This window comes from Pristiophorus japonicus, chromosome 2 (genome assembly GCF_044704955.1).
Source record: "Pristiophorus japonicus isolate sPriJap1 chromosome 2, sPriJap1.hap1, whole genome shotgun sequence".
In the NCBI taxonomy this organism is placed as follows: domain Eukaryota; kingdom Metazoa; phylum Chordata; class Chondrichthyes; family Pristiophoridae; genus Pristiophorus; species Pristiophorus japonicus.
Genome location: NC_091978.1, coordinates 175,341,097 through 175,355,492, shown reverse-complemented (window position 1 = coordinate 175,355,492; position 14,396 = coordinate 175,341,097). Strand labels below are relative to the sequence as shown.

Below are 14,396 nucleotides of genomic sequence, written 5' to 3'. Positions count from 1 at the left end.
TGAGCAGCGAATACAGTATACTAAATTGATATTACAAGTAAATCGCTGTTTCATCTGGAAGGAGTGTTTGGGGCCCTGGACAGTGGAAAGGGATGAGGTAAAAAGACAAGTGTTGCATCCCCTGCACTTGTGTGGGAAGGTGGCGTGGGAAGGGGAGGGGGTGATTGCGGAGTGGATCAGTGTGTCGCGGAAGAAGCAGTCCCTTCAGAATGCTGAAAGTGGAAGACGTGTTTGATAGTCGGATCCCGCTGGAGGTGGTGGAGGCTGATGAGGCGGAAGGTGAGGACAAGGGGAACCCGATCATAGTTCTGGGAGGGAGAAGGGGGTGAAAGCAGAAGTGCGGGAAATGGAACGGACACAGTCGAGGGCCCCGTGAACCACATGTCCGTTCTATTTCACGAGCTACCGGTCACCTGTCATTTTAATTCTCCACCCCACTCCCAAGTTGACTTCTGCCATCAACCCCCTACACTGTTCCAATGAACATAAAAGAAATAGCAGGAGTAGGCTATTTGGTCCTTCGAGCCTGCTCCGTCATTCAATAGATCATGGCTGATCTGATCATGGGCTCAGCTTCACACAAGCTCAAGGAACAGCACCTCATCTTTTTATTAGGCACATTTCAGTCTTCCGGACTCCATATCGAGTTTAACAATTTCAGATCATAAGCTCTGCCCCCATTTGTTTCGGACGGCAGCTGTTGCTGATGATTCTGAGATTTCCATTTACACCTGTTCTACACCCATCTTGTATTTGTCCCATTACCATGTGCCTTTGCCTTGCACCATCATCCCTTATCATTTAATCTCACCTATCTTCCACCAGATCAGACTTTTCCCTTTGTTCTTTCCTCCCTTCCCTTTTCCCGCCTCTGTACTTGCTTAAAACCTGTTACAACTCTAACTTTTTCCAGTTCTGATTAAAAGATCATCGACCTGAAACGTTAACTCTGTTTCTCTCTCCTCAGATGCTGCCTAACCTGCTGAGTATTTCCAGCATTTTCTGTTTTTAATACACTTGCACCATGTCCAGACAACCCAGTTGCAAATAGAACCAAGGGTAAATATGATAAAGACAGGGATTGTATTTGTACAAAAAATAAATGTAAACAATCCTTACTGCTTTCCTTTTGCTAGCCACCAGTTTTTTATTTGATCTCTGCACATTGCTTGTGCCAAAGTAATCGCGTACTGACGTGCGGGTGGATTTCACTGGACTCGCTGGTTTGGATTGCGTCGGTTTGACCTGTGATTTATTGTCTGCGGACCTTCCAGAGCCTGACGTTCCAGGGTGGCCGCCATTTTCTCTGGATTTCTGGGTCATCTTCCTACTTTGCAGAAAATCATCCTCTTCATCTTGAGATGATGGCGGGAGGAAGAGGGTGAAAAACATGATGAGAAGTGTTGCCTGCATTCCAAAGGATATACAGTACTAAGTGCCAGATAGCATCAGTAAGTGCGTATGAAAGCTGCTAATGTGGCTTTTGAAAATACACTTTTAAATGCAACCAATATCACCCTGCAGGATATCTGAACCGTTTAATTGCAGTGAATTTAACCCATTTCTTCCATTGGTCAACAAATCTTCAAAAAAAAACTCCTCCTTCAAAGCCTAGCTGTCCAGAGATAATCTAGCATCTCCAAATTTCAATGAACTTTACTGATAGGATACAGTGAGGAAAGAAAAGAGGAAACAGAAAGAAAGAGTACTCTACTATATCCCTGGTTACTTACTAAATATACTAGCTAGGGACTATTACAGGAAAGCAAAATACAAATTGCTTTGTGAAGAGTTCTGCACCAGGTCACACTGCAGTCGCAAGAGAAGTATGGGAAGTTTTGACCTTAAAAATCACACTGTTTCTGGAGAGGAAAACTTGCACACAATACAATTTCTAGCTTTGGAGGGAATTAACTCATACACGGCCAGAAACACAAGGCACAAGAGTGACAGCTTCAGTATTTGCCAGCGGCTGAGTCTCATTAGTACAATAAACTGTCAGACTAGAAAGAAGTACCTCACACAATGGTCAGTGAAATAGAGTCTGCTACAGTTTCTCCAAAGTAGACTACTTGCTGATATATTGTAGGCTTCACACTTTTTCCTTTTTGTTCAGTGCATTACAGCAGAGGGATTCTTCAATCAGGTTAACTTTACTAAAGATAATCAAACAAGTGCTATCCCATGGCTATCTGCTCCGCCAGATGTCGATATGGGACAATATCTCATATTGGCACCATGCTGGTGTTCCTTAGATCACTTGACAGAACACAAACAACAGATGTTGTTCTAGAGCATCCCCAACACTCGCTCCCCTTCCCACAGCATCTTCCCGTGCATGCACAGGAGTTGCAACACCTGCCATTTTACCTCCTCTTTTCCCACCATCCAGGGTCCCAAACAGTCCTTTCAGGTGAAACCATAATTTACTTGCATCTCTTCCAACTTGGTATACTGTATTCACTGCTCACAATGCGGTCTCCTCTACATTGGAGACCATACACAGAATGGGTGAACTGCTGAACATCTCCGTTCAGTCTGCACGCATGACCCTGAGCTTCTGGTCACTTGTCCTTTTAATTCTCCGCCCCACTCTGACCTCTACCTCCTATACTGTTCCAACGAAGCTAAATGCATGCTCAGAGAACGACATCTCATCTTTCTATTAAACACTTTACAACCTTCCACCTCAACATTGTTGAAAAACTATAGATCTTAACCACCACTCCCATTTTCTCAGAAAGCAGGTGCTGGTAATCGAGGGTGGCTGCATCAGAGTGAAGGTGGTGTGGGCTGGGGATCCTCTATAGGTACACAGCCTGTATGGTGGTCTGCACCCCTAGGGTTTACTACTTTCTCCACCAAATTCCTGGGCCATAAGAGTCTTCTGCTCTTTGCCAGATTTTCCATGCCACTTCTCTCGACCCCTCCACAGTCTCTAAATTGTCAGATTGCTTGTCCGACATCCAGTAATGGATGAGCAGAAATTTCCTCCAATTAAATATTGGGATGACTGAAGCCATTGTTTTCGGGCCCCACCACAAACTGCGTTCCCTAGCCACCGACTCCATCCCTCTACCTAGTATCAGTCTGAGGCTGAACCAGACTGTTCGCAATCTAGGGGTCATATTTGACCCTGAAATGAGCTTCCGGCCACATATCTGCAGCATAACTAAAACTGCCTATTTTCCACCTCTGCAACATTGCCCATCTCTGCCCCTGCCTCAGTTCATCTGCTGCTGAAACCCTCGGCCATGCCTTTTGTTACCTCTAGACTTGACTACTCCAAGACATTCCTAGCTAGCCGCCTACATTCTACCCTACATAAACTTGAGGCCATCCAAAACTCAGCAGCCCGTGTCCTAACCCTCACCAAGTCCCGCTCACCCATCACCTCTATGCGCGCTGACCTATGTTGGCTCCCAGTTAAGCAATGCCTCGATTTCAAAATTCTCATCCTGGTTTACAAATCCCTCCATGGCCTCACTCCTCCCTATCTCTAGTCTCCTTCAGCCGCACAAACCCTCCTACCTCTCAAGCTCTCCACTGCCTGATTTGTCAAGCTGCTTGTCTGACATCCAGATTAAATGAGGCCTTCCCGTCCGTAAGCTTGAGCTCATCCAAAACTCTGCTGCCCGTATCCTAACTTTCATCAGGTCCCGTTCACCCCTCACCACTGTGCTCGCTGACCCACATTGGCTCCTGGTCCGGTAACACCTTGATTTTAAAATTCTCATCCTTGTGTTCAAATCCCTCCGTGGTTTTGCAACTGTCTCTCTAACCTCCTCCAGCCCTACAACACTCAGATCTCCGTGCTCGTCCAATTCTGGCTTCTTGCGCATCCCCGATTCTCATCACTCCACCATTGGTGACTGTGCCTTCAGCTGCCAAGGCTCTAAGCTCTGGAATTCCCTTCCTAAACCTTTCTGCTTCTCTCCACTCCTATAAGTCGCTCCTTAAAACCTACCTCTTTGACCAATGCTTTGGTCACCTGTCCTACTATCTCTATGTGGCTCGGTGTCAAATTATGTCTGGTAACGCTCATGAAGTGCCTTTGGATGCTTTTACTACATTAAATGCGTTATATAAATCCAAGCTGCTGTTAGTCAAGTTTTATTCTTTTTTTATCTCTCTATTTTGTCAGCCCATGACTGTGGAAACAAAGCCTGTGCCCAAAACCAAATATGTTCTGTTCCAGACACGAAGTGGTGCTGGACATCAAGATTTAACTTGTTCTGAGGCTGTCTCCCACTTTACCTCTTCTCTGTGCTTCTCACAGACACCATATGGGGAAGAATTTAATGGATATTATGTGGTCAGAGGCATGCTGGATTATGAAAATCCCAGTGGCGGAAAGCTTTGGGAACCATAGATCCAAAGTCACCTGTACCTCCCAAGCATGTTTCACTTACCATATGCTACGCCTCAAATTACTCATACTGCAACCTAAAATACTATTTTCTGAAGGAAATCTGTCTAATTTGCATTTGAATGCAAGTATCTCAGTGCTGCCAGTGTCCATAGAACCATAGCCCAGCAGGATTTACCACCTTCAGGAGGAATGGGGAGAAAATTGACAGTAAGGAAACACGATTAAAAGCCAAACTCAAGTGAGCAGACACAGCACGAAATAACCGACCTGCTGCAAGTGCCTTACTGCAAAATGGATCCAGGTGATGTCAGAAGCACAACCCACAATTTCAGCTATACAAGCTCACACAAACTGAATATATTTCACAGGATATAAAACAAAACTTTGCTGCAAGGTATGCAATGGTGTGAGAAAGTGAGCACTAACGTGTTACATCCCATCAGAGAACAAAGCCAACATGACACAGGTTACCACATTTACATTGAAAATTGCTTCCACTGAGAGTTCAGCACATCCTGCATACGGCACCGTTTGTGCTTATTCCAGCGACACAGGTAGAAGCCACCTCTGTGGGTGCATCTGTGGCACCGGAGCATTAATGGCATCTGGTTTATAGTTTGCGGTCCCTCGTGTCAAAGGTGTAATCTAAATGTTGTGTTAAACTAAAGTGACTCCACCACTCACCAAAATCAGAAGCATCATGTACACCAGATCCACTGCCAGAAGTGACCATACGACAGTGCTCAAATCATAATTTCCAAAAATAGAATGTTCAACCATTTAGTTTTAATATAAGAAACTATGAAACAGTAAAGGCCGTTCAGCCCATCAGGCCCAATCTCTATATTATACACAACTATTTTTGTCATGGCCTCCACCTAGCCATCCAAAGTTTGAGGAAAGGGAGAAGACCAGCCAGAACTTTCAGAAAAATCCACAACAGCCTTATCAACTTCCTACAAACATTCACTGAATAAATCACCAGTGTTCCCTAATTACTTAACCACTAGGCCTAAATTCTTCCCAATAATCCAGGCAGTTAATTGTGCAACCTCTTTTTAAAGAACACAGTGGATTAGCACCAATTCAGTCAATAGGTACCACACCCACTCACATCCGAACAATAATATAATAGATGATTTCTAAAATTGTCCTATAAATAATGCTGGCCTAATGAAAATCATTATAATGCAGCATGTGTTGATGGTTATGAAATGTGAAGTCTCTGATGATTTTGATAGTGGTGGTGCTTTTGTTGTGCATATGCTGTGGTTTTTTACATATAGAAATTTTTCATCAGGAAAAGGCCATTTAGCTCAATAAACCCACTCCTATTGGTTGATCTCAGCCTCAGCTCTCTGCCCTCACCATTTCACTCAAGAAACAGATTCAGTTGCCTCCTAAACCCATTTATTCTATTGCTTTCAACTGCTTCGTAGGTAACTTAAAACTCCCCACCCCCTGTATCCTGCTGCCCAGCTTCTGCCATATGCTTCTTCGTCAACCTCAGAGGCGGTAATGGAGCAGAGGGGCCTTATCGACCGGGGGGGCAGATGGATGGACCGGCCCGACTGAAATTGCCCCCGGGCCGGAAGCAGCAAGAACCGGTTACCACACTGCCCATTTTCCCACAGCGTCAGGCACGTGCCAACCCCTTACCAACTGGCGGCGGCCCCCTTTCCGACACCCGTGCGGAATTGCCCCCCACCCCCTCGGTCAGAGAGCGGCACCGCCACTAGTCGATGCCACTGGCAACTTTCCCCAGCGGAGAGCTGTCTGTGGCTTGGCGACGTGACAGCCCTTAAAGGGGAGGTTGCGCTGTTGGTGACTTCACGTTATTTTTTTTATTGTCGGCCGACAATTATGCCCATAGGTTCGGCCGGGCCGCCAACAGGCAGTCTGGCACCCCCGCTTTTGAATTTTCTACAGCGACTGGCCCAGTGCTTCGCACTAAAGTGGCTGCACTGTTCGCTGTAGCCCTCCCCTTTAACTGAAGGAGGGAGTCATCAGCGAGGCTTTGGTGACTTGGAGCGACGGCTGTTCCGACCCGCCCGCACCTCCGCCCCGCTGACAACTGCAACACTGCTCCGACCAGAAAAAAAAAGTCCTGAATTTTGCCGGATTATCCACCCCATGACAGAACACTTACAAAGCGGTAAGTGTGCCCCGTTTTGGGCGGAGGGCAATTTCTGCCCCAATGTATTTATTATATACAACAAAAGCAAAATACTGCAGATGCCGGAAATCTGAAATAAGAACAGAAAATGCTGGAGACACTCAGGTGAAGTGGAGAGTTTCTTTCTCTACAGATGCTGCCCACGGTATTGAAAGTAGTAGAGAAAAACACAGAAGCATTAGTTATAAGCTTTCAAAGCTCTCTTGATTGAGAATGTTACCGTTAGACTGGAAATTTACTAATGGAACTCCATTATTTAAGAAAGCTGGGCGAGAGAGAAACCAGCGGGCCGAAATTCAGCAACTCACCGCCCGCTGCGGCCGACATTCCTCGTGAAGATCCGCCCAGTGCCATTTTGGAGGTGGCCTGGCACGGGCCGGAGGACAGAGCCGCCGGGAACCACCCGCTGAAGTCAGCGGACGGCCGAATGGCGCAACGGACCTCCCGCCCGCCGAACTCTCAGATTCCTGCGGAATCTGCGGCAGAATGGGGATGGACCGCTGCGAGAAGGCTGGTCTGTCCCCAACAGTAAGTTTGAAGAACCTGAAAAAAGATAAGAACATTTTTTTTTAATTTTCCACAGCGACTTACCTGGATGGGGTCCCCCGAAGGTCTTCCAATAGTTTTTTTATTTTTACCGTTGATTTTTTTTTCAGGTCTTCGATCCTCCGTGGGCCCAACTCCAACCTCGGCGGCACTTAGGCAGCAAGCATCTCTGCCGCTGAGAATGAGACCTCCCGCCCACTGCCACCCAGATTGGCGGCATACGTCATCCATTTGCCACCCGCCAACCTTCGAGGGACCTCTGCGATGAATATCCCGTACCTCGGCGGCCATCGGCGGGCGGAGGCCTTGATGAAAACCGGCCCCTCGGTAACTACAGGCCTGCCAGTTTAACGTCAGTTCTGGGGCAGCAACTAGAACTTGTTGGGGATAGAGCGACTGAACACTTGAACAAATATAAGCTGGTTAGGCAGAGCCAGCATGGATTTGTTAAAGCCAAGTAATATCTAACTAATAGAGTTCAATTTTGAGGTCACTCTCAAGGTACATAAGGGAGTGGCTATAGGCATTATTTATATGAACTTCGAGAAGGCATTCAATAAGTTCCATGAAAAAGATTAGCAGCAAAAATGGGAGCGCACGGAATTGGAGGCAGTCTTTTGACTTAGAATCATAGAATTAAAAAAAAATTGTTTCTGGGATGTGGGCGTCGCTGGCAAGGCCAGCATTTATTGTCCATCCCTAATTGCCCTTGAGAAGCAGGGTACTTAAGAGTCAACCACATTGCTGTGGAGTCACAAGTCAGTGGGTAAAACTATGGCAGATGGAGTTTAATGTGGGCAAGTGTGAGGTCATCCATTTTAACCCATGAAAGATAAATTGAAGAATTTTCTAAATAGAGAAACTAGGGGCTGGAAATTCATCACATTACCGCCCAGAAATGCGAATTTGATCAAAAAAAATCAATTACTGCCCACGGCCCCAAAAACGCAAATTTGATCAATAAGATCCATTCACTGAAAAGTGAGGTGTTACCTGATCCTAGCCGATCTTAAGCGGACGCCATTTTGAAAATGGGAGTAGTTGATGAAAGGCTGCTGAGAGCTTAATAGTAGGATTTATAGGGAACTATGCAGTCCAAGTGCATCTATCCCCCAGCCAAAGTACAAAGTATTCCCCCCCCTCCTCCTCCGTCTCCCTCTCTCTCTTCCCCCCCCACCCCATGCGCAGAATTAATTTGTCAAAAAAAAAAATCGCGCATACGCAGAACTCAGCCTCCGAACTTTGCCAAGTCTAATGGCCTGCACCGCCCGCCAAACCCCACTACATCACCATGAAATTCCCGCTGGAGGATCTCAGCAGCAGCTGGCTGTAAAAAAATAAGGGCCGCCCGAATACCGCCAAGAAACGGGCGGCAGTGAGACATCAATTTCAGGCCCTAGGGACTGTAGAGATTTGAGATTGCAACTACACAAACCATACAAAAACAATCAAGAGGCTAATGTAATGTTGGGCTTATCTCAAGAGGGTTGGAATACAAAGGGGTGGAAGTCATGCTTCAGTTGTATAGAGCCTTGGTCAGACCCCACCTGGAGTACTGCATTCAGTTTTGGGCATCGCATCTCAGGAACAATTTTAGATCTTGGAGGGGGTTAAAATACCAATTCTTATCTTAATTCCTCAAAGTTTGAAATATGCCACAGATACAAATCAGAAATGCATTTATGATTTATTAGTGCAAGCAAATTACTGAGTAAGGGTTCAACCGTTAAGTGTTGCTCTATATCATTAAAACACAAGAAATATGAGCAGCATACGGCCGCTCGAGCCTGTCCGCTATTCAATAAGATCATGGCTGATCTTCAACCTCAACTCCACTTTCCCACCCGATCCCCATATCCCTTAATTGCCTTAGGAGAGTCCAAAAATTTATCGATCTCAGCCTTGAATATACTCATCGACTAAGCATCAACAACCCTCTGGGATAGAGAATTCCAAAGATTCATAACTCTGAGTGAAGACATTTTTCCTCATCTCAGTCCTAAATGGCTCACCCCTTATCCTATTGGTTAGAGATGGCAATAAACATCAGCATGCTTCCAACTGAAGTCAAACTGAATGGAATGTTTCTGCAAAGAGTTACAAGCTCAAGGCAGTAAACACCATTCTTATTAGTCAGGAAATTGTGTTAGGGAAATTGATGGGACTGAAGGCCGATAAATCCCCAGGGCCTAATAGTCTGTATCCCAGAGTACTTGAGGAAGTGGCCCTAGAAATAGTGGATGCATTGGTGATCATTTTCCAACAGTCTATCAACTCTGGATCAATTCCTATGGACTGGAGGGTAGCTAATGTAACACCACTTTTAAAAAAAAAAAGGAGGGAGAGAGAAACCAGGGAATTAGACCGGTTAGCCTGACATCAGTGGTGGGGAAAATGTTGGAATCAATTATTAAAGATGAAATAGCAGCGCATTTGGAAAGCAGTGACAGGATCGGTCCAAGTCAGCATGGATTTATGAAAGGGAAATCATGCTTGACAAATCTTCTGGAATTTTTTGAGGATGTAACTAGTAGAGTGGACAAGGGAGAACCAGTGGGTGTGGTGTATTTGGACTTTCAAAAGGCTTTTGACAAGGTCCCACACAAGAGATTAGTGTGTAAAATTAAAGCACATGGTATTGGGGGTAATGTATTGACGTGGATAGCAGACAGGAAGCAGAGAGTAGGGATAAACTGGTCCTTCTCAATAGCAGGCAGTGACTAGTGGGGTGCCACAGGTTTCAGTGCTGGGACCCCAGCTATTTACAATATACATCAATGATTTAGATGAAGGAATTGAGTAATATCTCCAAGTTTGCAGACGACACTAAGCTGGGTGGCAGTGTGAGTTGTGACGAGGATGCTAAGAGGCCGCAGGGTGACTTGGACAGGCTAGGTGAGTGGGCAAATGCATGGCAGATGCAGTATAATGTGGATAAATGAGAGATTATCCACTTTGGTGGCAAAAACATGAAGGCAGAATATTATCTGAATGGCGGCAGATTAGGAAAAGGGGAGCTGCAACGAGACCTAGGTATCATTGTACATCAGTCATTGTCATGCAGGTACAGCAGGTAGTGAAGGCCCCAAATGGTATGTTGGCCTTCAGAGCTAGGGGATTTGAGTATAGGAGCAGGGAGGTCTTAATGCAGTTGTACAGGGCCTTGGTGAGGTCTCATTTGGAATATTGTGTTCAGTTCTGGTCTACTAGTCTGAGGAAGGACGTTCTTGCTATTGAGGGAGTGCAGCAAAGGTTCACCAAACTGATTCCCAGGATGGCGGGTCTGACATAGGAGGAGACTCTGGATCGACTGGGCCTGTATTCACTGGAGTTTAGAAGAATGAGAGGGGACCTCATAGAAACATAAAATTCTGACAGGACTGGACAGGTTAGATGCAGGAAGAATGTTCCCGATGTTGGGGAAGTCCAGAACCAGGGGTCACAGTCGAAGGATATGGGGTAAGCCATTTAGGACTGAGATGAGGAGAAACTTCTTCACTCAAGAGTTGTTAACCTCTGGAATTCTCTACTGCAGAGAATTGTTAATGCCAGTTCGTTAGATTATATTCAAGAGGGAGTTAGATATGACCCTGACGGCTAAAGGGATCAAGGAGTATGGAGAGAAAGCAGAAAAGGGGTAACTGAGGTGAATGATCAGCCATGAACTTATTGAATGGTGGTGCAGGCTCTAAGGGCCAAATGGCCTACTCCTGTACCTATTTTCTATGTTTCTATTATTGAAATAGATCCTACACAAAAGTGGTGCACCTAGCTGTTCAGACATCTCTGCTCATCATCAGGCTAACATTCAATCTCCTGTAGTAATTTATTTTCCATCATAGTTGGATTGCACGAACTTAATTTCAGAACTTTCAAACTATAATTTAAGTTAAGAATACAGACAATAAAATGATCAGGGTTTTTAAATGTACTGGCCTAGATTAGTGTATGTACAACAGGCACAAGTAAAAATATAAGTGAGAATTAGTGAAAACACAGGCAATCTGTCATTATTCTGCTATTTCACAAGAACTGAGAATAGGACTATATACAGGAACACAGATCAAATCAGTTTCTTACCAGTTTCAGAAACCACAGTAACAATTGCCGATTTGGTGGGTTTTGTAGGTTTGGAGGAGGAAGAGGAGGAACTTTTCTTAGATTTCTTAACTGGAGGTGATTCTTCTGGTTCAGAATCTGCATTATAGTAATAGATGTTTTTTTTTAAATATACATTTCTTTACAGGTAGCATATCTTTATGCCAATACAAATCAATGCAAAACATGCTGGAATGACAAGCTTGCACCGTAGCCCAGTGGGTAAATGCACTATGTGGTGGTGTACTAAATCAGAGACGCAGAAGGACCAATGTTCTTCGGTGGCCTTTGCTGCATTAGCTGATTTGGAGATGAGAGATGGAAGGAGGGACACAACTGCCATCGTAGAATCATAGACTATTACAGTACAGGAACATGCTATGTTACCCATTAAATCTGTGCTCATGTTTTCTATCACCCATCAATGCACCCGTGCTACAGAAGAGGGAAGGAAAAACCAGGGAACTCCAGTGACCCTGCTGGACCAGGATCAGCATCAGCTGTGATGCCTCCCATGATCAAATTACCTGCCAACACTCATTGTCTAGACTCGCACATGCAGAACAGCCATTTGAGTAAGGTACCACAGAGCTTCTGACACCAATGGAACTGTATCCCAGCTGTATTAAGCACTTTCAGAAAGGAGGGGAGGAAACAGAAAAAAAAAAATCTACTCACTACACTTGACTGTTCAGTTTATTAAAACAAATAATTTTTTATTTGTTCTTGGAATATGGTCAACACCTTCAAGTCAACATTTTCTGCCCCGAGGGCATTAAGAATCAACCACATAGTGTGGGACAGGAACCACTTATAGGTCAGGTAGGGAACAATAGTGAAGTAGTTGGGTTTTTAATGACAATCCAGCAGCTTCCATCATTGTTATTCACAAGAGTTAAAATTTACAACCATCGCTGGTATACCCCTCAGGAGTACTTGCCAATCTCTCTGCTTACTTTGTTACTATGCAGATGTTTTCAATGTTTATATAGAGAAGTATTTACCAAGTAAACGGAAAACAAAAGTACATGGAAATGTTGCTGAATAGGTCTAAGGTCAGCACAGCCCACTGCACAGCGGAATACTTTTAGAATGACTGCAATTCACACAGAACATACCAACTGCATCCCTGGTAGTTTTAAAAAAAATAGAAATCATCGGCAGGCAGGTGCACTCTCAGTTCTCCTACCTGCCCCTAGCTCAGGCCGAGTGGCCTCCCGGTGCGTTGTACCGTCCCTAGCTCAGGCCGAGTGGTCTCCCGGTGCGTTGTACCGCCCCTAGCTCAGGCCGAGTGGTCTCCCGGTGCGTTGTACCGCCCCTAGCCCTGGCCGAGTGGCCTCTCGCACCAGCTGGCCCGCTGCCTTTCCGGGCAGAGTTTGAAGATGAAAGTAGGACTTACTTCAATTTTTGTTTGCCAGGCTTGGTGGTTTAGGTGCAGGTCCTCTCCGCTTCCCTTCCCGCCCCTATCCCAGGTCGAATGGCCTCCGATGTACCTACCTGCGTCAATTTCTTTAACTCTCCGCAAGGGTTTTCTGAAGTGGCCACCTAAGTAAATGGAGTAACTATTCGCTGGCCAAAGTTGCCTAAATGTGCAGAACTGGCGTAGGTGGCTGGTAACGTCCCCTTTTGAGAAAAAAAACTAACCCAAAAAAATCATAACTAACTCAGTTACACTGGTGCAAATTGATTGGGGAAAATGGGGATTTTTAAGTTATGCCAGAAAAACCAAGTTACTCCAAAAAAAAAATGAAGCAACTCCAGGCCAAAATTGAGCCCTATAACTGCTCAACCATCGGTGTCAGTGCCTTTAGCTGTTTGGACCCTAAGCTCTGGAACTCCCTCCCTAAACCTCTCCCCCTCTCTTTCCTCCTTTAAGATGCTCCTTAAAACCTCTCTTTTTAACCAAGCTTTTGGTCATCTGCCTCAATTTCTTCTTTTGTGGCTCGGTGTCAAATTTATCTGTTTTGTCTTATAACACTGCTGTGAAGCACCTTGGGATATTCCTGTACTTACTATATTAAAGGCGCTATAATAAATAAAAGTTATTATTGCATCTCCCTATCTCATCAATCGTATTCCACAAAAAAAAAAGACATGTCGCCATGGTATTTCTCCATCAATTTCACCTTTGGTCTCTACAGCACGCCCAAGAAACAGAAAAAAAAGGAGTGCAAGATAAAACATCTCACTTGCCAGGGCTGTGCAGCCCTCTGGGATATGCCCACCCAGGTTACTGCCATGACATGGCCACCACTTCCCTCCCACTTCATGCTCCAACTGAGAGCAAAAAAAAAGCACCAACCCTCACCAACACAGGGGAGGGAGGCCAGGGCCCTCCTAATTTAGCACTAAGCCTTCAGTGTCTGCTATTGATTACTTTTTGTTTTGTTGTAAATTTATTCTGCTTAAATTAATGGTTTGTGCTGATTATTTTTGAAGATATTTTCTGAACAATTCCTGCTTCATAAACAATTTTCTTGATCATGAGAGTGAACTTGAAGTTGTACTGCGTTTAATTCTGTTTTTTCGCTAATTAATTTCATTTGATATTTTAAACTATGAGTTTGATCCATACAAATCCATGAATATCACAGAAAACTGCTTTCTTGTGAATGTTTATGTGGAAGGTGACCCATCAAAAGAACACTCATTTTTTTTGATTCACCAACAGGGTTCTACAAGAAAAAAAAATGAAACAGCTATCCAGACAGACCCCTGTCTAACTAAATCTCAGCTGCAGCTTCATGCTCGAAAAATAAACAGTCCATATGAAAGCTGCCAATCTGACCAAACATCATCCACAATCACCCACAACAACAAAAAGGACGAACAACTGCCATCAAAACATCTCAGCCCCAACATCTTGCTCTGGCACAGGGCTGTTCATCTACTAGAATTAATGGGCAGAGGCAAGAGGCCTGGCCAGCATCACCAATAAAGCTAGCTAACCAAGAGTGCTCAAACTGCAAACATAGAGCTAAAAAGCCATGAGAAACAAACTTCAGCAATTTATGTCATGTGGATGGTCCACTGCTCCCCAACACAATTACAGCCTTTTAATAAAAACACATAACAGGAAAATCTTGCGTTCAATGCCCCACCTGTGAGGGGTGGGAAATAGCTGATCTCAGCCAGAGCAGTGGTACAGACACTACAATAGGCCTCAACATCCATAGGTTGGTGTGAGGGGTGTAAATTCAGTCA

The 14,396-nt window shown here is 44.8% G+C and overlaps 1 protein-coding gene across 3 annotated transcripts in view; it reads right to left on the bottom strand.

Annotated features, from left to right (window-relative positions):
• Positions 1-14,396, bottom strand: part of rfc1 (replication factor C (activator 1) 1) — a 90,524-nt gene that overhangs the window by 53,745 nt on the left and 22,383 nt on the right. For all 3 annotated transcript variants that reach the window (XM_070870432.1, XM_070870438.1, XM_070870433.1), the window contains 2 exons: positions 11,175-11,291; positions 1,120-1,355 (listed from right to left, as the gene is read on the bottom strand). In XM_070870432.1, coding sequence (XP_070726533.1) covers positions 1,120-1,355; positions 11,175-11,291 — 353 coding nt within the window. The remainder of the gene's footprint in view (positions 1-1,119; positions 1,356-11,174; positions 11,292-14,396) is intronic.